This window comes from Prionailurus bengalensis, chromosome F2 (genome assembly GCF_016509475.1).
Source record: "Prionailurus bengalensis isolate Pbe53 chromosome F2, Fcat_Pben_1.1_paternal_pri, whole genome shotgun sequence".
Classification (NCBI taxonomy): Eukaryota; Metazoa; Chordata; class Mammalia; order Carnivora; family Felidae; genus Prionailurus; species Prionailurus bengalensis.
The window spans coordinates 33,521,429-33,548,878 of record NC_057353.1 but is presented as its reverse complement, the minus strand read 5'-3'; the positions used below and the strand labels follow the sequence as shown (position 1 = coordinate 33,548,878).

General features: G+C 39.8%; 1 protein-coding gene across 1 annotated transcript; it reads right to left on the bottom strand.

The window, feature by feature from the left end:
- Nucleotides 1-7,818: 7,818 nt before the first annotated feature.
- LOC122495556 (carbonic anhydrase 2) lies at nt 7,819-25,614 on the bottom strand. The gene is made up of 7 exons (XM_043601302.1): nt 25,470-25,614; nt 24,143-24,340; nt 14,612-14,730; nt 13,959-14,051; nt 12,575-12,637; nt 10,197-10,352; nt 7,819-8,624 (listed from the first exon to the last, which is right to left on the bottom strand). Exons 1-7 carry the CDS (start codon nt 25,501-25,503, stop codon nt 8,508-8,510), a joined length of 780 nt encoding a protein of 259 aa, XP_043457237.1. The 5' UTR covers nt 25,504-25,614; the 3' UTR covers nt 7,819-8,507.
- Between the last annotated feature and the right edge of the window lie 1,836 nt (nt 25,615-27,450).

Genomic DNA, 27,450 nt, shown 5'->3' with positions numbered 1-27,450 from the left:
GGAGTGATAGCAGAGCTGGTGGTCACACTGGCAACCGGGCCAACCTTACACTCTTAGCTCCATCTTACGCTATCTGAGTCAGCCAGATGGAAGCTGATCCTCAAGTAAGGTCGCGGCTTCAGTTTTGTTTGATGGGAAAATAGATCTTATTTTGAGTATTTTTATAAGAGCAACCATCTATTGATTGCTTACTATGAGCCAGACTACACGAATGCTCTTTGTACATATCCCGTTTACTTCTGACCTCAACCCTCTACCATGTAGTATTACACATTTTATACACAAAGGAACGGGACTGAATCACTAAGCACTTTTTTCAAAGTCACACAGTTGGAATAGAAGTCTCTCAGGCCAACTCTAAAGGCTATATACTACCTGCTCTAAACTTTCTTCTTTTATTCAAAGAATTTTATTTTTATTTGTTTGGTACTTTTTCTATTAATCCCTGCTGGTAATAATGATGCCTATGAAATGCCTTTTTCCTCAAAGCTGATATTTATGTTTTCATGTCATATCAAGACTAAGATAAGCTAAGAAAGTGTGCTCAGTAGTAATTTCCCACAGAATGGTCAATAAGTAAAACAAGTAAAAACTGTCATTCTGAAACAGATATATCATCTCCCTTTTTGAAAAAAAATGAAGGGAAAAACGAGAGAAAAGGGGAAGAAATCCTGAGTGTTTGGAGCTTGTCTCCAATATCACCTTGCCTAGGAGCTGTGGAAACATTCTGCTGGTTCCAATGGGAAGACCATGAGTGTGACTTATTTGACCAATAATCACTTTTAAAATATACCTTTCAGTGCATTTTGCAGAAGGTAATGCAGTAAGGAAGCAATTGGATTTTATTTTATGGTTACATAAGGGTTTTTCTAGACTTTGAAGCAAATGGGTCAAAGGCTTGCTCTTCATCCATCTAGTCTTTATTGGTTTCTGTACTTAAAAATGACTTCACAGAATGATCACAGCATAAATTCTTGGGGGCATTATCCAAGAATGCGATATAGATGGTATCCTCGGCATCGGGTATCAGAAAGAGAGGAAAGGCGACAGATGAAGTCAGTCATAGCTGTTTGAGAACAGTAGCCTGCTCTGATTTGGACTCATACTAAAGACTTTTCATTTTTGGTCTCTTTTGGGGTCCATAGTTCTTCTAATCGTAGCTGATATTTTTTGAGTGCTTACTAAGCATAGTAGTATTTATCTTACATAGATTAGCTCACAAGAATCTTATGTGAAGGCTAGCATTATAATCCTCATTTTATAGATGAGGAAATAGAGATTTAAAGAGATTAAATAACTTGCCCCAATTCATACAGCTAAGAGACAAAAAGCCAGGCAATGGATGTAGACAATCTAACTCCACACCCTGTTACGATCAACCACATTTGCCATACTTCTTTCTGGCTCATGCTGGTGCCAAAATCTTGTTTAAGGCCCTATCCAACTTTTAAGTGAGATTTGCAAATATTTATTTGTGCAAAATATGCCTCTATTCAACTGACAGGGAAGAAATGAATAATAAAATAGTAGAGAATGTAAAAATAATTTACATTTGAATTTGTTTAATGTGATAAAATTTACCATTTTAATCACTTTCAAATTTACAGTTCAGACATTCACATTGTCGTGACTGTCATCAGCATCCATCTCTAGAACTCTTCATTACATATGACTTTAAAATACATACATTCATTCATTCATTCATTCAGTAATAGCTATTCAAAGTCTAGCTGAACCTCTGCTCTGAGCCAGACACTGTATTAGACAAAGCCCGGCCCACTTCATATTCTCACATTCTCCCACAAGGCTGGCCAGCCAAGCCTGGTGAGTCCTTTTCCTTGCTGCTTGGACCCCAAACCCAGCAGTTCAGAGAAAGAACAGAGCTGGGGATAGGGAGTTGATACAGTCAGAGATGGCCATGCACCATCAAGTATCATTCTTCACATTATAGAGTGGAGAGCATGAACACAAAACTTGTATTTGCATCCCCTTTTTGCCACATTTGTGGGCACTTAGATATGTTTCCTAGTTCCTCTGAGTCCCCAAGGCTTCATTTGTAACATGGAAATGATTTTTACTTTATTGCATTGAGAACAAGAGAGATAACACATGTATGGGAGAAGCTTTAAAAATAACTAGTGTGACAAGGAAAATAAACGTTTATAATTCTCCCACCACCTTTATGAAAAAGGAGATCTTGAAACTGGAGGCACTTTCCTTTGCTGGCTTTTTGCATGCTTAAGTGTAGTACACTATCAAGAGATGGTTTTGTGTGCACTTGTGTGCAAGTGTGTGTTCGTGTTCACATGTGTATGTGTGCGTGCATATACATACGAGTGTGTACATGTGTGAATTGGGGGGGGGTGGAAGATAGAACTAAATTACTGGTTAGAAAGAGAGGAGAAAATGAGGCCCCAGGGAGGCTTCAGGGATAGGGGACCACAGTCCAGGGAGATTCAGAGCCCTTGAGGAGAAAAAGGATAGAGTTGGTGAGTCCCTTTTTTCTTGCTATGCACTATAGGATAAAAAAATTTCACTTCTGTTCTCTCTTTGATAGCTTTAAATACTTGTATTTTCTCTTTATTTTTGAGATTATATGCAAGGGGAGTGACGTTGAAAAGATGTAGCACTAAATTCTACTTCATTATTGGCTCCTGAAAGAACCAGGTAGCTCACCAAAATGGCTATAAATAAAGTATCTTATACATCATAAACACACGTATTGCCAGCCAGTGTGCATGCGTGTGTGTGTGTGTGTGTGTGTAACAAAAAATTGTTTTGGAGCTCTACATATATGTGTTCCATGTACAGATCTCAGTGTTGAAAGGCATTATTCTTCCTGCCAGAACTTTCTGAGAATAGACTCCAGACAAAGCATGCAGACTTGAAACCTTTTAGAACGTAGAAACCCAGGTGCAGTGAAGGGAGGGATAGAAAGGACTGGTGACTGAGCGTAGGAGAGACCTGTCCTGGGTGGGCATGTTGACCTCTGCCAAATAAGCCAGAATCATCCTTCTAAGAGGAGGACCAAGAACTACACCTTCTCTAAAAACACTGGGGACATTTCTGCTCCCAAAGACAAAGGCGTGTGGAGAAAATCTTCAGACGCCTGGGGCCACCAGTTTGGACACCAGAGGCTAGAGGTTCCAGCCACCATAAAGGTGAGTATGCAGGAGGTGAATGCTACACTGGACCCACTCTCTCCATAGGTAACCATAGACTCCTGTCAGCTGAGAGCTGAAAGTTTGTTCCCAAACCCTTTCCAGGCATCTCTATTTACAAAAGAAGTCCTTGATAGTGGGGCCATCAGGCTGATCTGCAGAATAGAAAATTCCATCAGATAGGCTGGATGTGACTTCAAGCCAATATGGTGTGGTTCTCTCCCCAAATCCCATACAAGGACCATCCTGACCCTAGAGTCACACACACATAAAGGAAATTGAATGATTATTGGAGGACCATGAAGCTTTTAGCATCAGAGTTTTCAGGGTTCTCTTTTGTTTCATTCCACCAAACCAATAGTTAAAAATACTAGATGAGAGGTAATGATACTATCTTCATTAACATATTTAAGCTCTATATTCCCTTGTAATAAAGGTAGGGATCAGGGACAGAGAGAGGAAAAAGAGAAAAGGGAAGAAACACAAATTAAATTTCCTCTTTTGGGGAGCCTGGGTGGTTCAGTCTATCGAGCATTGGATTCTTATTTCTTTTTAGGTCATGATCAAGCCCCGTGTTGGGCTCTGTGCTGTCAGTGTGGAGCCTGCTTGGGATTCTTTCTCTCCCACTCTCTCTCCCTCTGGGTCCCTCAAAATAAATAAATAAAGTTTAAATAAATAAATACATAAAATACTTCTTTTATATTAGATTTTACCAAGAGAGCTAAAGAAACCTCCTGAAGCCTTCAAAGGCAGCACATTGTTAGGTGGAAAGTGTACAGAAATTTTAAAATATTTTCCGACGGACCTTCCCCAATTGTGAAACCAATATTCTTTCTGTGCATTTTGTCTGCTATTGTGACCCTGGAAAAGGGTCCAGATGAATGTTGCTTCCAGAAGGAACACAGTATAAGGGAAGCTCGTTTCTGACCAACATAAAGTGGTGAGGGGAAAGGGAGCAAAGATGCAGGTACCGATGTCCCCGTTTCCTGCTCTCTCCACACACACACACAGTCTTTCAGGGTGAAATCTGGGTGATGAGGGAAAGCAAGGACTCCGGGACCTAGGATCAGAGGAGGTAGGCTGTCCCTGGGTGATTCCTCCTGTGTAACAGGAGAGTATAAGACTTTGCAACCAGAGGCAATGGTGGGAGCAGTTCAGCTATAGGCATCTCCAAAAACCAGGTGAAACATGTCAGCAGACACAGATTGGTGCAGGGCCAGCCACTCCACAGCAGAGACCAACAAGGTAATCTAGGGGACATCTTACCCATCCTGGCCTACTTCCCCATACCTGGGCACTCTCTGTGTGGGCTGATGTGGAGGAAGAGATAAAAAATCTTAAAAACCTGCTTAAACCAGAGTATATTGCAATGCCATTTAGTGACAGGTTTGAGTTTTCAACCACCCTGCCACCATTCCACGTAGGATTGGTGATGAGCATGGTCCCAAGGAAGATGAGATGGGCCGTAGCAAATAGAACTATGTTGTCTTTGCCCACCAGGTATGGAGGCATGTAGGAAACAAGGCTTCTTATCACCCTCCACCTACTCCACTTATTTCAGATCTAAGACAAAGTTTACTCACCTTCCACCCAACACACTTGTACCAAACACCAGCTACATACACAGTGCCCTGTGGTCGAACACAGGCTGCCCTCCAGAAGCTTCCAGTACTGTTAAGGAAACAGACACCATCACAGTTATGGCACCAAGTGAAGGAGGTCATTGATGTCAGAAACCACCAAAGCAAAACTCTCCTGGATGAGAGATTGGAGTCAGTGATAAGAGCTGATGTTAGAGCCCGGCATCCAAGAACGGTTCAGATTTCACAATTAGGGATGGAAAGAAAGGACATTCTGGGCAAGGGGAATAATCACCAGGGCCCAGAGGCTGGGCCAGTAAACTTTTGGCTGTCCACAGTTTATTCTCATCTGGGTTTCCCATGTTAAGTACAGTATCTGTATTATTTTCCCATTGCTGCTGTAACAAATTGTCACAAATGTAGGGGCTTCGAATAACACAGGTTTGTTGTTTTAACTTTCCAGAGGTCAGAAGTCCAAAATGAGTCTTAGACTAAAATTAAGGTGTCAGTGGGGCTGGTTCTATCTAGATGCTCAAGGGGAGATTCTGATTTTTGTCTCTTCCAGCTTCTAGAAGCTGTCAGCATCCCTCCACAGTACTCTAAACTCTGCTTCTGTGGTCCCATCTCCTTCTGCTTTTGACCTTCATGCCTCCCTCCTATAAGAACCCTTGTGATTACATTGGACCCACAGGATAATCTCTTCGCCTCAAGATCTTTAATACCATCACATATGTAACGTTTATTTTACCATGTAAGGTAATGTATTCACAAGTTCTGGGGACAAGGAGGCAGGCATCTTTGGAGGGCTATCATTCTGCCTGCTATAATATCATGTATGTTTCCTCCCTTCTTCTAATGGAGTATGATAACTGACATAGGACTTTTTTAGTAAAATGCAAAAGAGGAATTTGAATATATTTTTTAAAATGTAAACATGCTAATACCGGTTATGATATCCATTAAGGTGATACAGACTTTATTTAAAACTAATGATCATCCTCAAAGAATAAATACAATCAGAATTCTCAATATTTGATATGAAATTATACTTCTCAAACTGGGGCTACCAGGATCCCAGGAGGTACACCTGATGACCAGAGGTGATAAGTTGCAAGATAAACATTCCGAGAGTGCTAATTTACTAATTATAAGCCAGTTAAAATATTTTATAATTAAAGACGAAATGTGAGTATAATGCAGAGGAGAATGTAGAATTTGAAAACATTTAATAAAAAATGAGACTTTAAAGAAGCAATAGTATGTTTCAAAGTGTGCCTGAGTACTGCAGATATACTTCTCTGCTTTAAGGACTATTTTGATGGAACATTTGAAAAGCACTTGTATAAATTAGGATAACTTGTGGCACATTACAAATATGACAAAAACTTTCTCAAAAAAATCAAGAGAACAGGGGCGCCTGGGTGGCGCAGTCGGTTAAGCGTCCGACTTCAGCCAGGTCACGATCTTGCGGTCCGTGAGTTCGAGCCCCGCGTCAGGCTCTGGGCTGATGGCTCAGAGCCTGGAGCCTGTTTCCGAATCTGTGTCTCCCTCTCTCTCTGCCCCTCGCCCGTTCATGCTCTGTATCTCTCTGTCCCAAAAATGAATAAACGTTGTAAAAAAAAAAAAAAAAAATTTAAAAAAAAAAAAAAAAAATCAAGAGAACAGTATCTCCTGGTTAAATTTAATTTTAGCTGAGAGTGAAATAAATGTTTTCATTGCAGTATTTGGAGAGATCATCTGTTATGTACCAGGCACATAATAATTCACCTATATATAGAATTCAGTTGTGGATAAGTTTCTGATTCAGTATATAACTGAAAACCAATATGTAAAAATATGCACAAATTAAACTCTTCATTTTATATGTAGAAGAGGTCCACTCAGCAATTGACCTGGGGTAGGTTTACTTTTAATTTACAAACACAATTCTAGTTAAGATTAGCTCTAGGGGTTCTATACCCAAATCAATAAACAGTGAGTTAGAGGAGAAGCCTCATTCCAGAAAACTAAGAAAAATTGATGGCACAGTTAACAGAGTAACACACACAAAATTTAAAAAGTATTTTTGAGCACCTCCTATACACCAGACATTACCTCATATAATAATCACAATCCTGAGTATTACCCTCTTTTGATAGCCAGGATCAGAGAGATGAGAAGTGCGGGGCCTTGAAACAAATCAGACTCCAAAGCTTGTGATCTTTCTGCTACATAAAACTCAGCGTGTTTCTTTAGTAAAGCAGGTGAGGGGTGTAAATGAGTTTAGAGACTTTTCTAACTCAAGTAACATAGAAGTTATATTCCATGCAGTGTAGAACTTGAGGTTCGTGTTAAATGTGGCTTTCCAGAATAACTCATCAGCCAAAAATCCATTGCATAGTCCAGGCACACAAGCTAAATCCAGAACTGCCATAGGAGTGGAAGATTTTGATTTCATATATTTACTTTTCTTCTTATCTGTAAGGTATAATTTACCTTTCTAAGATTGAAATTACTCTTTTACTTGTGGGTACCACTTGAATTCCGTTTTTTAAAAGATAAAATGGACTTTTGTTTTATTCCCAAGGAGTATATATTGATTCAGCATGTACACCTTTCTCCGCCTTGCTGCTTTTAGTGTAACCAGTTCTTCTCTCCCTTGCAGGATTCATTCTCATATGAGAATGAGATTCATTCATTCTTCATCACTCATGAAGATTACATGAGTGTTCAGAAAGCACTTAAAACAGCACTTGGCAAATAGTAAAAGACCTTCCAGGTTTTTTCTTTTATGAAAACTCCTACAGTTATGAGTAGCTTATTATTAATGAATTAATATAAGTTATAAAAGTACACATTTGCTCTGCACACCTGGGTGGCTCAGTTAAGTGTCCAGCTCTTGGTTTCGGCTTAGGTCATGATCTCACGGTTTGTGGGTTCGAACCCTACGTTGGGCTCTGGGTTAACAGCACAGATTCTTTTGCCCCTCCCCTTGCTCATGCGCTCTCTCTCTCAAAAAATAAATAAACCTTTAAAAAAGTACACATTTGCTTTTCCATTATTACATATTGCCCAGCAGGAAATAAAATAGCTCCAAATTAAAGTCCAGATTTTATTAGAGAATATATCTAAAATACAATATTTATTAAGTTATGATATATTATTTGAATGGAAATATACTCTGTATCACAACTATAATTATACCAATTTTACAGATAATACTTCATTTATATCTCTGTAATTCAAAAGTCACTAAATTACAACATAATTCATATTTAACATTGCTACAAATATATAAGAATTTAAAATTTGCTCATTAATATAACATCTTGGAATCATGAACATTTATTTTATCTGATTCACATTACACAGAATCATGACTATTTTACCTGATTTACATTACATAGCTCAATTTATCTCATGATAGGGATTTGCACTCATTCTATTTTCCTATGCTTTAAAACTAGCATTTTTGTGAACAATTGTCAATGCTCATCACCCTCTGTTCTATGAACAAAGTCAAGGTATTTTTTCCCCTATTCCTTGAACTATATTCTCCACTACAGAAAGGCTACTACCATAAGCAAAGCACCCGTCACAGCAATTCTGTCAAGGATGACACCTGGTCAGGTTCTTCACATTTTACTAATAAGCACATCAGGTGAGAAATGAAAGGTCTAGAAAACCAGATGCAAAGCAGCCAAGGTCCAATTCAACAAGGTAGATTTGTGCTTAGCTAAAGGGAAACCCAGAGGTCCATTCTTTGGTCCTGGGCTCCGGGATCATCTTATTTGAAGGAAGCAATTTTTCTGTTGTTCAGCGGCTGAGCTGGGCGCCAGTTGTCAACCATCAGTTCTTCTGGTTCGCCCTCCTTATTGCAATTAAGCTTACGGAATTTCAGCATCTAAAAGGCAAAATAAAATATTAAAAAACTAAAAGTCCAAGTTTCACAATATTCATTTATGTGCTTGCGTTATACCCTGAAATGCATTTTCCAATATTAAACTTCACTTTGATTCTCAATAAATGTATAATCACACAAACATACGTGTATACTTTTATTTTACTTTAAATGTTGTATTTATTTTTGAGAGAGTGCAAGTGGGGGAGGGGCACAGAAAGGGGGGCAGAGGATCTGAAGCGAGCTCTGTGCAGAGAGCAGCAAGCCTGATGTGGGCTTGAACTCACGAACCATGAGATCACCACCTGAGCCCAAGTTGGATGCTCAAGTGACTGACCCATTCAGGTGCTCCTATATCCCTATGCTTTTAGATAACAAATCAATTTCTAGAAAACGCACACAAGATTGTTGGTGTCATTTGGAAGGAAATTTTCAGTGAGCTTGTTTTTTCCCTCTTTAAATTTTAAAATCAAACATCAAAAGCCTATAAAACACTTCTGAGATGTAAAATACTAACAGAAATTTTAGATCCCAATTAGAGTTCTGTTTTCTGCCCCAGGGAAGGTGACCTAAAGTGACCCAGGATCTGCAAGCCCCAGGGGATAAGTGAGGGCTGGTATCTTTGCTTAAATGTATAGAAACACAGAAATGAATTTTCCCAATCTGGGAAATCCTTGACATTGACTGATCTTTATTCCCTTTTAACCTTTAGCTCCCTGGCCCAACGATGTGAAACAGGCAGGCCTCAACCAGCCTCCTACTTCTTTGAGGTTACTTGTGCAAAGGGGTACTTCCCTTTTCCTAAGTCTTGATCTAAATGAAGAAGGATTGTTTGGGCAGTAATAAAACAGCCCACAAATCAACAGCCTGTAACCTGATCTCTTTGGTCCAGTAATTATCCCTCAGCTACTGTAACATCAGTTAAATTACTCAGGATCCAAGTCCTTGTGGATCCTACTGAGGAATGTCCATTTTCTACATTTCAGCTGTGTGGGAATAGAGACAGACAGTGGGTACTATTGGCGACTTCGAAGCTGCATTAATAACTTGAATTGCATAAACTATATTGTATGGGAGAAGTAAGAGTCTGTGTTAAAGGTTGTTAAAGCAACCTGGAGTGAGTTTTTGATACTTTTTTCTGCAAAGCATGGCTTTTACCTTTGTCAGAATTCAGAAAGGTATTCTGATACAAAAAGAACTGCAGCAAGCTCTTACGTGAGTAATCGGCGGGGAGTTACCACTGATATCTGTGTAACCTTGAGTATGAAATCTCATTGTCCTGGGCCTCAGTTTCCTCGCAGTTTCCATAAAAGCATTTATTAAGTGACAGATACCCTTCTCATTTAATCCCCAGGATCACCCAACTTCACAGAGTAAACACTGCCTAAAGTTATGGCTAATAACAGCAAATATTTCTCAAAAGCTGTTTATCAGCTACACACTGCTGTAGACACTAGTTCCACAGCTAGAAGCATCAAGAGCAGGATTAAGCCCGTAAACCCTGGGTCTGTCCAAATCCAAAAGCCAAGCTCCTCTGTCTGGATGAAATGCTCTCCCTCACTTTAGGAAACCGACCTGCTCACTGCTAACGCTGATGGGCTCCTTGAGCAGGATCCAGGTCACACATTCCAGAAGAGGAGGAGTGGTCAAGGAGCCTGGGTAGGTCCAGTAGTCCAAGCTTTCCGGAAGGAGGACACGAGGGTCAAAGTTAGCGAAGTCAGCACTCTTACCCTGGAATTAGGCAAACACACAGGTTATGTGTCGTGATCAGAGTGGGAGGAAGGCAGGAAACAAATACTCCCTTCTGGTTGCCAGAAAACTTTTTTTAATGTGTTTTTTGAGAGAGAGAGACAGACAGAGAGAGAGAGAGAATGAGTAAGGGAGGGGCAGAGAGGGAGACACAGAATCTGAAGCAGGCTCCAGGCTCTGAGCTGTCAGCACACAGCCTGATGCGGGGCTCGAACTCATAAACCATGAGATCAAGACCTGAGTTCAAGTTGGACGCTTAACCAGCTGAGTCACCCAGGCGCCCCTCCGCCCCCCTCTTTTAAGAGAGGTCCCATATTCATCAGAAAACGAAATAAAAAGAAATTAACAGATGACATTTGACTTGGAAATACAGACGAGCAAATATGAGCAAGGGAACCTGACGATACTATTTTCACATGTCCATTCTCATCTTGTCCTCCATAATTATCCCTTATAATTTCCTTCAAGTTATTAACTGATCACATCCAGTATTTAAAGTGAAATTGCTGCCACTAAAATAATGCAAATTTGAGGCTGCAGTCACCAAAATAGAGTATCCTTAACGAGGAGGTAATTGCCTTGCTATCATACCTGATGGCTGGATCAGAACTGAATAACTGCTTTCTTTTCTGGACACTACACTTTTAAAGCAACAGATGCAAACAGCAATGAGTTACAAGCAGAGGGACAAAGTTGTTACAAAGAGAGAAAACTGTCCTAAGAGAATAAAGCGAACAAAAGATAACTAGCCTCAGTAGGCAAAACCCTATTAGAGAAAATGGGTTCAAAAGAAAGAAAGATCCGGGCTCCTGGGCAGCTCAGTTGAGCAACCCGCTCTTGATTTCAGCTCAGGTCATGATCCCAGGATTGTGGGATGGAGCTCAGTGTTGGGCTCTGAGCTGAGTGTGGAGCCTGCTTAAGATTCTTTCTCAAAAAAAAAAAAAAAAAAGAGGATCAGGTTTTTCATTTTGTGAGGTATAATTAATACATAATATTATATTAGCTTCAGGTGCACAACATAATGATTTGATATTTGCATATATTGCAAAATGATCAACACAATAAGTCTAGTTAACATCCATTACTATGCCTGGTTACTAATTTTTTTCTCTTATGATGAGAACTTTGAAGATCTACTCTCTTAGCAACTTTCAAATATGCAATGCAGTAGTAGTAACAACAGTTGCTATGCTGTACATTTTATCTCCAAAACTTATTTATTTTATAACTGGAAGTTTGTACCTTTTGACCCCCTTCAACCACTTCCCCCAACCTCTGATAACGCCCAATCTGTTTTGTGTCTATGCACTCATTGGTTTTTAGTTTGTTTATTTGTTTATTTTTCAGATTCCGCATATAAGTGAGATCATATGATATTTGTCTTTCACTATCTGACTAATTTCACTTAACTTAATGCCCTCAAGGTCCATCCATACTGTCGTAAACAGCAAGATTTCCTTCTTTTTTAGGACTGGAAATATTCCACTGTGTACATATAATCTACATTTCTTTATCCATTCATCCATTGTTGGACACTGGGCTATTTCTGTATCTTGGCTATTATAAATAATGCTGCAGTTAATGTGAAGGTACATATCTTTTCCAATTAGTGTTTTTGAATCAGGTTTATTCTCCATCATTCAAAGGGGTCAGATAGGAGTAACAAGTGAGCATTTCAGAAGATAAACATGACTTCAGTGAAGATGAGCTTTCTGAAGCCAGGCCTGCCCTTGGGGATTGTATTTAGCAGATGTTCAATGACCTAAACATGGCTGTGCTGTAGAATTTAAACTTGGGATGGATTAGTCTTCATGCTCAGCATTGTATCTCCTATATCAACCAAGTGACTGAAATGGAGCAAGTACTTAACAAATACCTGCTGTGTGAATGAGTCAATAATTTGACCAGATGATCTTTCAGTTTCCTTTCAGTCATGAGATTCTCTGACTCTTATATATGAATGTTCAAATGATGGGGAAACAAGATTAAATAAAGGCAAGATTAAAATTATACTAGAATTAGGATCAACTTTTGGATAAAGAAAAGTTACATGAATATATAAGCAACATTTTACCTTCATTAACCGTTCATCCAAACACCACATGTCAAACTGAGACTATTCAATTTGATCAAAAGAATTTCCTAAAACCAGTGGGATATAAAACATAGGTACTCTATCGAGGTGGCAGAAAATGCAACTGTACCTTTGTTTTAATGGAGTCCAGTGCATCAAGGACTTTTTGTAGGCCCGGGTTGGCATCACCAATCTATAGGAAAACATAATGTACAAGGCACCATAATCTGGTTGGTATTACATCAGTTTTGATTTGGGCAGCTCTACCATAAAAGGTTTCCAAACGATGAACCAAAGTCTACCACTGGTACATGCCACCCATCCATCTTACTTTGATCACATTGGCACCATGAACTTCCCTACTGTCACTGACAACTTCTTTCTGCTTCCCCCCCCCCCACTGCCCAGTCCCCTGAATGTACTCTCTCAAATGTCACTAGTGACCTCCAACTGACCTCTAACTGCCAAAGCAAGGAACACTGTTCAACCTTAATCTTGCAGGATTTTATACTATTGACTTCTCTCCTTTTTGAAATTCTCTCCTCCTTTGGCTTTCCCTCTGCCCTCCAGCCTCAGCAATCTCCCTTGACTTCTGTATTCCTTTTTAGTCTTTTAATACCATTTTTCCCACTGCCTTAAACGTCTTACATTCTGCAGTTTCTCAGGACTGCGTGATTAGCAGCTTTATCATCTCCCTCTTGGTGCTTTCCTTGGATGATTTCATATTCACTTGTAGCTTCTACCTTGACATATGATGTCAGGCCCCATGAATCTCCAGCCCAGACTTTTCTCAACTTGCTTTACGGCTGTCTAGAGGTCAGCTCAAACTGTATGCCCCACTGTTGCCTGAAATTCTCCAATATTGAGTCACTGCCCTTGAGCCCTCCAAAACTTGATCTAAATTTAGCTTTACCTGTCATGAAACACTACTGTCTAGTTAAGGGTGAATTTTAAAATAAAAACCAGGGGCGCCTGGGTGGCTCAGTCGGTTAAGCGGCCCACTTCGGCTCAGGTTATGATCTCGCGGTCCGTGAGTTCGAGCCCCGCGTCGGGCGGGCTCTGTGCTGACGGCTCAGAGCCTGGAGCCCGTTTCAGATTCTGTGTCTCCCTCTCTCTGACCCTCCCCCATTCATGCTCTGTCTCTCTCTGTCTCAAAAATAAATAAACGTTAAAAGACAATTTAAAAAATAAATAAATAAAAATAAATAAAAGCCAGCAGTCATCTGAAGTATACCTCTTTCTCATTTTACATTTCGCATGTATACATCCTTCACATTTACATCTAAATAGCACCTAATTAATACCTCTTGGATTGTTTGTTTTGTTTTTGTTTTGATTTTTGCCCTCCATCTCTAGAGCTACTAGCAGATATGAAGGGGGACATAAGCCTGAAAATATTTTGGCGCCAAAGGCATTCCTTGGGCTCTTTGCAGAATGTCCTGTTTATTATGAATGTTCTGTCTGGTTAACCTTTCTCAAAAACAGGGAAAAAAAGAATTGGGCCATCAACTAACCTTTAAAAAAATACCCAAAACAGCCAGTCCATCAGGTTGCTGCACAGCTTTTCCAAAATCCCCATATTTGGTGTTCCAATGAACCAAGTGAAGCTAAAGCAGTCGGAGACAAAACCATAATGAATGATATACATCATTAATCCTCCAAATGTTATCTGGAGACAAAACCACAAGAAATGATATACATCATAAAATCTGCCGATTGTACCCAGTGATCCTTTCTTTACAACTAAAGGTTACTGAAGAAAGGGAAAATGTGGGTAATTTAAAATATAAGCTTTTCTTTCATTTTCATCCTAATTATCCACTATTTGACATAACAGCAAGTGACTTCGTCAACTCTCAGACAAAGAGTTACATATTTTTGAGGAAAGACACAAATGCTATTTTTAGATTTATGTTAAAACAGGATCCTCCAATTTGAATTCATTTAAGTTTTTGCAAACGATGTCCTTGAGTGTAGCAGAGAATGTTTTGCAGCATTAGTTGTAATATCACAAAGAAAAGTTATAAGAAGCAGATGTGAAGGTCCTTTGTAAAAAGAAAAAAAGTGGTTCGCTTAGTTTGAGTCGAATTTACAAAACTATGTTTTTGAAATTAATGCTGAAAATCAATTTACATTTTTCCCTGGAAGGCAAAAAAGCGTATCTTACCTCTGCAGCATATTTCTTTTTATCCACAGTATGCTCAGATCCTTGCCCATCAGACGAACCCCAGTGAAAGTGAAACTGAATCAATCTGTATGTGCCAGTGAGGGGTCCTCCTTTCAGCACTAAAATGTAAAAAATATGTATATGTATGATATATGTATATTATATGTGTATATGAGTATCAGTGTATGAATGTATATACATATATGTATGATATATGTATATTATATGTGTATATGAGTATCAGTGTATGAATGTATATACATACACACAACATACACAAAATCACATGTATATACACACGTATATGTACATATGCACATGAAACACACACTACTAAATATTATAATGTAATTCAATCCTGTTGCATAATTCTAAATTTATGCCTGTAGCAACATTTTCACTTGTGAAAATTAAATCCAGACTCAAGTTTAGTCTACAGGGCTGAACAAAATCATCTCAACTGGCTTTTCTCCTCACTTGTGTTGGCTTGAAGGTGGGTACTTTTCCCATCTGTTTTCTGAGCACAGTGATAACTTCTCTTCTGGGTTTGTTTGGACTCACAGGTTCTGGTTCAGAGAGAGGAAGTCTTAAGTGGAATTATTAAGTCCTCTGTGAATGACTGGGGAGGTGCCCTTGTATCTGCTTGTCGATGCAGGTCTGTGGCACACTCCAGAAAACATGGGAAGCTCTCTTCTCCACAGCCCCATGACTGCCCTACCATCTGCTTTGCTAACCCCAGATGCCAGAATTTGTGAATCAGCATTCCATTGATCTTAGTATAAAACCCAATTTTCCTTACCCTGGCTTCCCAAATTCTTCAGAATTTGGACTTTCACTGCTACTAACTAGCTTTATCCCATTAAAATGTTTCATCGAACCTTTCTGATCTTAATTTCCTCATCTGTAAAGTGGATCCATTCAATTGTTTATCACTTCACTAAAAATTTATTGATCACCTAACAGAGCACATAGTACTCTGTTGCCTCCAAAAACTTAAAATTCTAACTTTAATAACTGTCTTATGATTCTATTATTCTGGTATTAATATAACTTTGTTAGAGTAAAGCACGAGACAGAAGAATATGACTGGATGTCATCTCCAGTACAGTCTATCTGTAGATACGGAATTGTGTATTAGAGAGAATTAAAATAGTAGGAAATCAGTTTCCCCCAGCCTCTCCATAAAACCTTGTTAACTTGTATATATTCATGAAACTTACCAATATATTTAAAAGCTTTTAAAATTAGATTCGTTCTCCAACTTCAAATTTTATTTCTCTAGAACTAGGATTAAAACATCTGTTGCTATAAGTGCATTTTATTAGCTTTGGATTATAATTCTATACAACAATGAGCCCAAACTTACTCTGGCTTTGCAAAACAAAGCAACAAAGTCTGTAGAGTCAAGTTTGCTTAATTTCACCTAAGTATGCATAAATGGTAGCAACAGCCATCCATCTATCCAAAGTAAAAAACAGAGCTGGCTGGAAGATATTTAGGCCCTTCTTAGCTCCTGATACAACCTCTGGTCCCCAGCACTGCCTTACAATAGGCCAAGGGGCGGGGGAGGGGGAAGAACCAATTATGTCAACGATGTTACATCACAGATCTGCTAAGAAACATCAATTTGGGTACACTCTGATAAAATCACATCTCTTGAAATTTAATGAATTATTGTTAAAGTTTTTTTTTTATCTGATAATTCTGTAAAGAAATAATTAGCCTTATCCGCACCCCCCACAAGACTTTTTCAAAATAAAAAATTCCATTTTTCATAATAATATATTCTTAAGACAAAATATTTGTTCATGAAATAAGCTGGTACTGAAATAATTCCTTCATAATAACTTTTTAAAGCTACCAACTGGCTGATCATAAAAAGCAAATGCCCTCTGAAACATCACTAGTTCTACCGAGTAGCAAAATAAATTAAATAAAACCATATTAAGCATCAAGATAACTTATCTTCCTAAATGTATCTCTTTCCCCTTGTGAACAATATCAGAATCTTCAATTTTAAAAATAATAAAACTTATTGCTGTTTCATATTCTTATTCACTCCCTTGCAGATCTTAACATTCCATCTTAATTTACTTATTTCAGAGAAGATTTAGAATTAGTCAAGAATGTATATGAGCTTTTATTAAACAAGCTTTGCTAATACTACAGAAAGAAAGAAATGAAGAAAGAAATGAAGAAAGAAAGAAAGAAAGAAAGAAAGGAAGGAAGAAAGGAAGAAAGAAAGAAAGAAAAGAACAAAAGAAGGAAAGAAAGAAAGAAAGAAAGAGAAAAAGATTCTTGGTTCAATGATTAAACATACTCAGTGCTAACCTGTTATTACCAGACACCTGTTTTAGCTCCTGTTAAAATAAAACTATGTTGCCATGTAGATTAGAAGCCCTTGTACCTAGGAGAGGTTATTAAATTCTTAAAATTTAGTTGCTACAAAAAGAAACATTTCTGGTCTACTTCGGGAGTTGGTTATTTCAACAAATCCTTAGCGCAGAATTTAGTTAATGAAGTCGTCCCCAAAACATGGTTACAGTAATAAATTGCCACAAACTCTAATAAAGGCAGCATATATCTTATGTGCAACATAAAAAAGACATTTGGTTGAAAAATAGGGAGCTTGCACTTTTTCCAGATCTACTTATTTATTTACTTATTTTGATTGCTACATACCATTTTCTGAACGATCCAAGTTTAAAACGAAGTCTGTCTGATGCAAAAATAATTTTTAAAAGTAGCAGAAACTGCTGACTGCGTATATTTTTCCTCTTTAAAATCCAGCCATGTTAGTGAGGGCTCTGAAGAGTCCATGATTTATTGTATCACGGAAATGTATTCCACAAGGGACAGAGAGACATAAATTTTCTACCACAATATCTTTTCAAAATTCCCAAAACTTAATTTAAATCCAAATCTCAACACCAAGGGCTCTAGCCAATTTTAATTTTCATGATCAGCCATCAGTTATACATACTACATATATAAAACACAAAATAAGTACTAAATACATTCTAATCTGTCTTCCTATACATATTACTTAGAGAAATTACGTAAACTATGTTATTTGTGAAAATTAAGACATCCAGTCCAATAATATACAAGACTATACAAATTAAAAACTGAAAATTTAACATTTTTAATTTTTTTCTTCCTACTCCCTTTATTATTACTTAACATAAAATGTATCCAAATAACAAAGTAAACATCTTAACGAATATCAATAATCTCTCTTAAATCAAAAATACAAATAAACCATTTCTAATAATCTTTAAAATGCAAATTTAAGGGATCTCTTACTAATGAAGTACATGACTAAGTCTACTAAAAATGCAGCATTTCCAGGAGATAAACAATCTTCATTAAATTACGCATTACTATTTTGCTTTTGAAGCAGTAGTCAATAATCCTGGAGTTTACAACTAAAATGAAGAAAATGAATGAAGAAAAAGTCCCCACACTTTATTTCTTTTAAAATAGTGAGATGTTTAGCTGTCACTTACACTAAAGTAAACAACAACTAAAAATCAAGGGAACAGAAGTTTTTAGTTTCTGGTACATGGAAATTATATGAGAGTAAAAACAATACCTAGGATCTGTGGTTTAACTAAAATGGATGGAGGGAGGTATTAAGGGGAGGGGGGTGGATTTTTAGGAGCATCAAGTTAAGAATGTATTGATTTCAAAGACAAAGAAAGTAGACAAGATGATAGCCCCAAAGAATAGAAAACATGAGCCAGTAAACATGGAACAGCATTTTATTTCTCTTTAAGACCTCTTAAATGCTGTAAAACAAATAGAAAATATTCAAGGCACCTTCCATATCTCTGGTCCTCAGATTTCTATGTGAATCGGGATCATCTGTTAAAATGCAGATGCCCAAGCCAGATGCTGACTTTAATGACCGATATTTTCAGAAGGAACGGTGAGATGATTCTGGTACAGATCAAAGTCTAAGAATAGATGCTCCACAGTTTTTGTCAGGCAACAGGGAAAAGGCTCTGGATTTTAAAAGGGTAAAGCACCACTTCAGTTTTCCCTTCTACTGTATGAACTATGGAAAATGGAAGTTGTACTAGAACATATAATACAGCAATGGTGGGGGGGGGGGGGTTGTACCTGGGTGGCTCAGTCAGTTAAGCATCTGACTCTTGATTTCGGCTCAGGTTCAAGTCCTGAGTAGAGCGCTGCACTGACAGCGTGGAGCCTGCTTCGGTTTCTCTCTCTTTCTCTCTCTGCCCCTCCCCTGTTCATTCTCTCTCTCTCTCTCAAAATAAATCAACTTAAAAAATATATATAGCAATAGGGTATTTTTTGAAAATTTGATGTTAGGTATGTGTGTGTGTTCATTTAATAAATGCTTTTTGAAGACCCCACTAAATATAATCCACTAAGAAATACCTGTTGGCAATAAAAAGATGAACCAAACAACTGGAAAAAAAAAATCAAAAGGACAGGATTTTTTAGTTTTGTGTATATGGAAATTATAGGAGAGTAAAAAAAAAAAACAAAACAAAGGAAACTCTTTTGACATGAATATAATTAAATATAGTATTTAGGGGTGCCTGGGTGGCTCAGTCGGTTAAGCGTCCGACTTCGGCTCAGGTCACGATCTCGCGGTCCGTGAGTTCCAGCCCCGTGTCGGGCTCTGTGCTGACCGCTCAGAGCCTGGAGCCTGTTTCAGATTCTGTATCTCCCTCTCTCTCTGACCCTCCCCCGTTCATGCTCTGACTCTCTCTGTCTCAAAAATAAATAAACGTTAAAAAAAAATACAGTATTTAGAATGTTTTGGTCAGTTTTATAAATACTTAGGTTTCTCTTACACCATTAACAGTATGCACAACGAACCCTTTCACTTGTTGCTGCTCTGATTCCTTTTAATTTAAAATTATTCACGGAAGGACAATATTAAAGCTTCAAAAGCAAGTCCTTGAAAATCAAGCAAGACTCATGTATGGAGTTCTATTGTCATAGAGACAGTGGTCTGCCTGAAATGAGCACAGATAAATTGTTCATTTCCTTCCTTTTTTCTTGAAATAATATAGACAGATAAAAATATATCAATTTCTAAAGAAGAGAAATTATATGACAGTTGTATATGGATTGGCTCAATAATTTCAGGCATTGGTTTTTCAATATTTGCATCTAACATTGCAAGAAAGCAGGAGAGTTTTAAACTCATTAATAAAAGTTAATGAGTTAGCAGAAGTTAATAATTTGACTAGTATTCTTTTCTCCCAGATAAAGCTAGTAATAAAAGAATGCAAGCAGGGAGAGTTATTTTTTAATAAGTTTTTTAAAAGACCAACAGGATTAGCAATTTTTCATTAATTTAAGGTGGTTTATTGTTAAAGGAATTTAGAAGATTGATGAGAACTTTTAGTTAAAGCTATTAACTCCATATTTTTATTTTATTAACTCCACACCTAAAAAGAATTCTCTCAGGGCAGCTGGGTGGCTCAGTCGGTTGAGCAACTGACTTCGGCTCAGGTCATGATCTCACAGCTCGTGAGTTCGAGCCCCATGTCGGGCTCTGTGCTGACGGCTCAGAGCCTGCTTCGGATTCGGTGTCTCCCTCTCTCTGCCCCTAACCCGCTCGCATTCTGTCTCTGTCTCTCTCAAAAATAAATAAACATTAAAAAGAATTCTTTCAAGCTTAAACATACTAAACATACTAAACATAAACATAATAAACTCAACCAGCTCAGTTAGTGATACTCTAGTATCAGATAAGATAATATTCAGGATATTTGAAAACTTAAATCTATGAGAAGTTCTAGAAGGCTGAAATCTCACTGAGGTAGAAAAAAATAAACAAATCAGTAAAAGGAACTGAAGCATATAGATGTAGAAAACAAGAGGTAAAAGATATCTAAAAATGTTAATACCATGAAAATAACTCTTAACAAAAAGAGATGTTAAGTTGTTGATTCAAAATATTGAATGACCAAAAAATAAAATAAAATATTGAGTGACCAAAATGAATGAATTGTTTTTAGACTTCAGTGTATAGAAAAGCATATCAATTTTTTAAAACATGGTACATATACACTAAATATTAATTGTGGTTATCATTCAAAGATTCTTACTCAACTTTTATTTTTAAGTGATGGTCATTTAGACTCATCCCAACAAATTAGAAGGGACTAGCAAGTTAAACTCCTTAGCATTCTGTTTTCTCATAATTATTTTAAGTGAATTTGACTAGAGTATCTCCATCATTCGTTCTAACTTGAGAGTCTAGGATTCTTTTTTTAAAAAATCTAAAGGGTGCTTCTCTGCATGGTATGATTGTTTGATTTATTCTGTTTTTCCTTAATGCCAACATTTTAATATATTCTACATCCTGGAAAAAAATTTGCTTCCTGGTTTAACCCAAACAACTGACAGTGTTGAAGAGGTATGGGCAAAGTTACAAAGGGATCATTCATACATAAAGGAGAGCAAGCCTTTCTAACATTAACTCTTCCTTGTTTTTATGGCACCTCCTTGCCCGTCAGAGCACATACTGTTCTCTCTCAAATCCCCTGGTCTCTCCTACTTCTCTTTGCCTGGAGTCTCCTCCAAGTTCAAGCCTCAGCATAAGTTTTATTTACCCTGGAAAGTATTTCCTGACTTACACAGAACGACTCCTAAGTCTCTTTCACATTTCCATAGTTCCTTGGATTATATGTCCTTGTTGCACTTACCAAAATCGCTGTCAGCTGTCACTGCTGTTTCTGTGTCTTTACACTTCAGGTATAACCAGCGTGAAATCTAGGGATACAGGAAGGAGACTAGACCTCTACCTGCCTTCATGCATTTAACTGGTGTTAGGAATGGGTTTTTGTTGTTGTTTTGTTTTGTTTGTTTTGTTTTGTTTTCATAAGAACTAAGTGAATAATGCATGTGTCTCTAAAGGCATGGGTTTAAGACCCTATCAAAACCACCGTTCTCACAATCTAAACATGGCTTTAATAATATATGTGTTACTCACCAGGAGAAGTAGTTTTAAACAGCTCTCTAATCAGTTACTGCTTATTTAGAAATCCATCAGAACTTGTCATTTTCGTGCTAAAACATGTAACTATATAATAATATCACATATAAAATCAGTACATACTTTAATATGATAAATGGAATGTTGAGGAAAATATAAAAATAAAAATTTTAAATCCCATCAGGTGGTGGCAGGTAATCTTCCAGTTCATTAAAAACTTTCTTCAGTAATCTTACCACAGGTGATCGCTACAGCAATTGCCTAATAAAAGCAGTCGACCGGTGTGTCGACATGAAAACAGCAATGGTCACTTGGAGAATCGTAACGTGCCAAGTGCTGGGCTAAGGTGCTTTCTATCTACCGTCCCATTTAATCTTTCCTTTGTGGTAGATACTACTGCTTCTCCAATTTTGCAGTTAAGGAAACTAAAAATTAGAGACACTAAGTTGCTATTGTTCCCAGCGCCACTGAGCTAGTTAGTGGAAGAGCTGGAACTTGAATCCACGGCTACCTGACCCATTTGTATGTTCACAGTTGCTAGACTCAATGTCAAAATCCACTTTCCAGTAATAATATATTACTGAAATAATTATTTCATGATCAAATTTGTAAGGAATTATCTCATCCGGTTCTATTTGCTAGACATTTGTTTCCCCGTCACTCCAAATAAGCACCCAATTTCTATGTGGCATCCAATGAGGTATATGACTGGTGGCCAGTAGGGTCACTGAAAACTGACTTCACTGGCAACATTGAAACATATAGTCACTGTGTCTCTTTTTTTAACAGTTGATAGCTAAAGACTGAACTAGCTCGGGGGCGCCTGTAGGTGGCTCTGTGGGTTGAGCTTCTGACTTCAGCTCAGGTCATGACCTCACAGTTCATGAGTTTGAGCCCGGCGTCGGGCTCTGCGCTGACAGCTCAGAGCCTGGAGCCTGCTTCGGATTCTGCGTCTCCCTCTCTCTCTGCCCCTCCCCTGCTCACACTCTGTCTCTCTCTCAAAAATAAATAAAGATTAAAATAAATTTTTTAAAGTAAAATAGCTCAAGTGTTTTTTTTAAATAAATAAACACGGAGTTTTGTAGCATCCTTTGTATATGTACAATAACACCAAGACTATGGCCTAGTCATATTATAATCAAAATATGCAGTATCCTTTACAGGAAGGAAAGAAATTTCCCTTATTTTTAGCTTAATCACTTGAGCATTATTTCTTTGAAGTGGAAGGCTTACTTGGGAAGGTAGAACCATTGAAGTGTCTTCAATGAACATCCTCTACTAAATCTAATAATCAAAGTCTAATTAGCCATTATATTATGCCAGAATATGTGTTTGCATGTGTGTGTGTATGTGTGTGTGTGTGTGTGTGTGTACTGGGGGGAGGTGCACAAAAGGAACAGGTAAGTTGAAAACATTTCTCAGATGATCTCCACATTATCCTCCATCAAATTGTCTTCCAGAGTCACTATTTCAGAAATCCAAGCATCAAAAAATAATTTAAAGAAGGTAGGAGCGAATTTTTTTTTTTCCAAACTGGACTGAATAATTTGCTAGCTACTGAAAAAAAAAATGGTCAACTGGACTATAATGGCTATAATTACACACACTATATTAGTACTCTCGGTCATTACTGCAAAAATTTGACAGCGTTACGGGATGTCTTCTTGGTTTTCCTGTTTTCTCTTTTTGCCCCTGCGCTCTCCCTGCTCCCACACCACCATCGCACGTCATGTGTCTGCAGCACCATTCATTCAACGACCTTCAGAGGAAAGCACTCAGGAAAATAGGGCACTGGCAATTAAATCAACCAATGGGCAAAGAAAGCTGCTACCATGTCTGAATGGGATTGTTCTCCCATTTCTAAATAAGAAAAAAGAAGCATTCAAAGTGCATCCTGTAAACAGCTCTACTACAGATAAATTATGGTCATTGGTTTTGTCAGCAATGGGCCAGGTCCGCCCACCAAGTCTAAAACCTCTTCATTTGTGGAATGAATTTCTGGGTGGATACCAAGATACACTGCCACCTTTATCACATTTGCATTCATAAATACAATGCTTCCAAATTTCAGTATTTTATTTATTTTTTTAATTTTTTTTCATTTCAGTATTTTAAATAGCGAGGCTTTCTCCACTCTTCTCACTGCTACCTTCAAGATAGCACTAAGATGTACTTTTTTATTGAATAGGCATCAATTCTGGAAAAAAATATTTTAGAAAAAATCTCCAAAGTTCAGTTTTTGCAAATCGCATTGTTGCTGATCTTTACTGCCAGGGGGCCTTGCCTTTTGTGACTTTTCACAAGCAGATTACAGTTATACAATGCCCTACATAGAAACCAGGAATTTTATAGGGGAGCCACAGCCCCAGGCCACTTCAAAGTAATTAGCCTACTTCTCAGAGCCTGGGACCTAATGAAGATTAGCAGAGTGGCATCTTACAGTATGGAGACAAACAGGAGTATTAAGCCACTGCTCCTGATTCCTCCCATTAAGCTGGGAAAATAGCTACTGGGTAAGAGACACAAGTTATTTTTTAAACACTGACCTGCTTTGTCCTGGGAGTCATCAAATTCCACGTTGAAAGAGTGACCGTTGTTGATGATCCTCCGAGAAACCGCTTGCTCGTAGGAAGGAAACAAAGACTTCAGGCCAGGATCGTGAATGGCTGCTTTGGTGTCGATGTCAATAGGAGACTGGCGCTCTCCGTTGGCAATGGGGAAGTCCTTATGCCAGTGCTCCGGTCCTAGCATTGAGGAGAGATGTGTGAATCCCCCAGTGTGGGGAAGGGCACAATCAGATCCCTAGAAAAGGGCAAAGATTCTGGAACCAATCTGCTCCGTTCCAATTTTGGTGGCACCATTCGGCTGAATAACTTATTTTGTGCCTCAGTCTCCTCATCTGTATTATGGGGTAATGACATCTACGTCCTAGAGTTTGTGAGAATTGGAATCAATACATGGAAAGGTCATAGAACAAAGAGTGAGGGCCATATAAATATTAGCTATTTTTATGCTCATTTTATTGAATTCGGCAACTGAAATTGGGCAAACACTATCATCGGGGCTCATGGTTAGCATTTAGGATATTCAAGCTCATTTAAGACATTCGGGCAGGTCGGGATTCCTCCCTAGTGTCCTCCTACTGAACGTAAAGGCAGGGTCATTGCTCAGGCCTGGCACCTCTCTTTTAATGGTCAGGATTCCCCCTACCTGGGAAGTCCTATCCCACCTCTAGATGCGAAAGGTGCGCCAGACACATCTTTCTCTTGCATCTGCTGGCTCTGGAGAGCCCAGGTCAGTGGCCATGATAAAACCGAGTTCCTGGTGACCCTCTAACCTTAGGAGAGGAGACATGATGAGAGAACCCAGAAATCACCGCAATGGATTCAAACCAGCCCACGAAAATGCCCCGGGACAGTTCGTGTTGAGCGCCTTAGCCACAGGTGCTAAGAGTGAAGTGTGTGCAGGGAAGGGGGTCCCCTAATTTTTCTGCAATCAACAATTAACATTTCCCTCCCCCTTAAAAAACCTTCCTCGCTACCTCCTAGGGCCGGTTAGGATAGCCTCCGGTTCGGGACCCGGGGGCAACTGAACTCGAGTCCCGAGGCTGAGGCTGTGCTCCCCCTCCCTCGGGCCCTGCGCGCCACCGCCGTACGCGGGGATTCCTCGACAGTGGCCTCGGGGCTGGGGCAACCGGGCATCCCAGCGCCGGGAAGCAGAGGGCGGGGCGGGCACGGGGGGCACATCGTGCCTCGGGTGTTCCCACTGGCCGCGGTAAACAGCAGGTGCGGGCGCTGCGGGGCCGGGGCCAAGATCCGGGCCAAGATCGGGGCCCCAGGCGCCGCCGCCGCGCCGCCCTCCGCCGGCACTCACCGTTGTGCTTGCCGTATCCCCAGTGATGGGCCATGGTCGCGCCGCTGGTCTGGGCAGGGCAGGAGTTGGCGCGGGTCTAGCAGTGGCTGCTCGGGCGCCTGCACGGTGTGTCCGCGGGTCGCGCCGTCACCGGCTTTTATAGGCTCCCGCCAACTTCGTGTTCGGGGGCGGCCCGGGGGAGGGAGCCCCGGGTGGACCTGGACGAGGGGAGGAGGAGGTGACGGGTGGAGGTGATCTCCCCGTGCTCGGGGCGGACCAGGCGGGCGAGGCACCAGGGGCGGGGAGAACGCCCTCTCGGCGGGCTCTGCTGGCTCAGGACCTCCTCTCTTGCCTCCCGGCTCCCCTCGGCCCGCGGCCCGGGCCCCGGGTCCCTGGGCTGGCAACAAGGCTCCGAGCTCTCCGCACGCGTGGCGGCGGCGGCGGCGGCGGCTCCCGGGCTCCCGGGTGGGACTACGCGCACCCCACCCCCCCTCCTGGGCGCGAAGTCTGGCGACCCCGCGGACTGCTCCGGACACGGGCCCCTGGTGCCTTTCATCCCCAGTCCCCATTGTGATCGTAGCCCTCGCCTCCGAGTGCTCCCGCCCCGCCCCATCGGCTGCACCCGCGCCGGGGACTTCAGCCCCGAGGGCTTACTCCCCGGTGTTCCCGGCTCTAGACTAGCAGGCCAGGTTAGGAGCTATGACCTTGGGGCAAATAGGGATACGATCCTTGAGGCGCTGGGAGCCAGCAGCTTCGGGTGCTGAGAGCCACGCGCCCCCTACTGGACGACTGTGGAATAAAGTAAGAAAGATGAGCGAGAGTCTCTTGTGCCCTTAGTCCACACTGAGGAGAGCCCAGGAGATTGCATTTCCCTGCAACCGGTGAGGGTATCATATGAAGTGCTCATCTCCTACCTTCCTCCTCCTCTTTAAAAAATTAACTTTGGAGGAGAGACTTCCTAGCTGAGTACACATTAGTTTAAAACATTTTCCCCAAAAACTTCTAAAACAAATCACTTTTCTAAGAGAAATTAGGTAAAACAAAGTATTCCTTGCAAAGAGGCAATTTCCCTGGTTGAAAAAGGAAACTTGGCATCTGGGATACCTAAGAAATAATTAAAAAAAAACCTGAGAGGACATTTTTGAGGCAAGGCAGCATTATGACTTGGTGGGCCCCCTTCTTCATAAACATACATACACACATACATAGTTATGGCTGTATTGATATGAAGAGTAATATCTTAACATTATGTATTTCAACATTTTCTTCCACCTAAGTGTTCCTTTTTATTTCTCCTACTTGAAAAGAAAACATTTTTGTGGACATGTAAAAGTGTTGTGCGCTTGAAGCACTTGTCCTTACTGTACTTAAAGATAAGGAACTGTTTTTAGGCGGGGACAAAATTAATTTCCTTCAGGAGACTTGGCCACAGAGATGGGAGGAGGATTTTCTGTCTTGTGGGTCTCTGTGATCTTTGGGAGATCATATTAAAGTTAAAACTGAAGATGGGGCACCTGGGTGGCTCGGTCAGTTAAGTGTCCGACTTCAGCTCAGGTCACGATCTCGCAGTGTGTGGGTTCGGGCCCCGCGTCGGGCTCTGTGCTGACAGCTCAGAGCCCGGAGCCTGCTTGGAATTCTGTGTCTCCCTCTCTCTCTGCCCCTCCCCTGCTCATACTCTGTCTCTGTCTGTTTCTCAAAAATAAATAAATGTTAAAAACTGAAGAAGCAGGAAGAGTTTTACACAATTTTATCAGCCCTGGCATCATATTACTTTTACAGATAAAGGAATAAATTATAATATCAGTATAAGTTTTTGTAGTGTTGATCTCAAAATCTTTGTTTACTATAGGGGTGTCTGGGTGGCTCAGTCCGTTAAGCATCAGAATCTTGATTTCAGCTCATGTCATGATCTCACAGTTGCTAAGATTGAGCCCTGCCTTGGGCTGTGCACTGATAGCAAGGAGCCTGCTTGGGATTCTCCCTCTCCCTCTCTCTCTGAGTC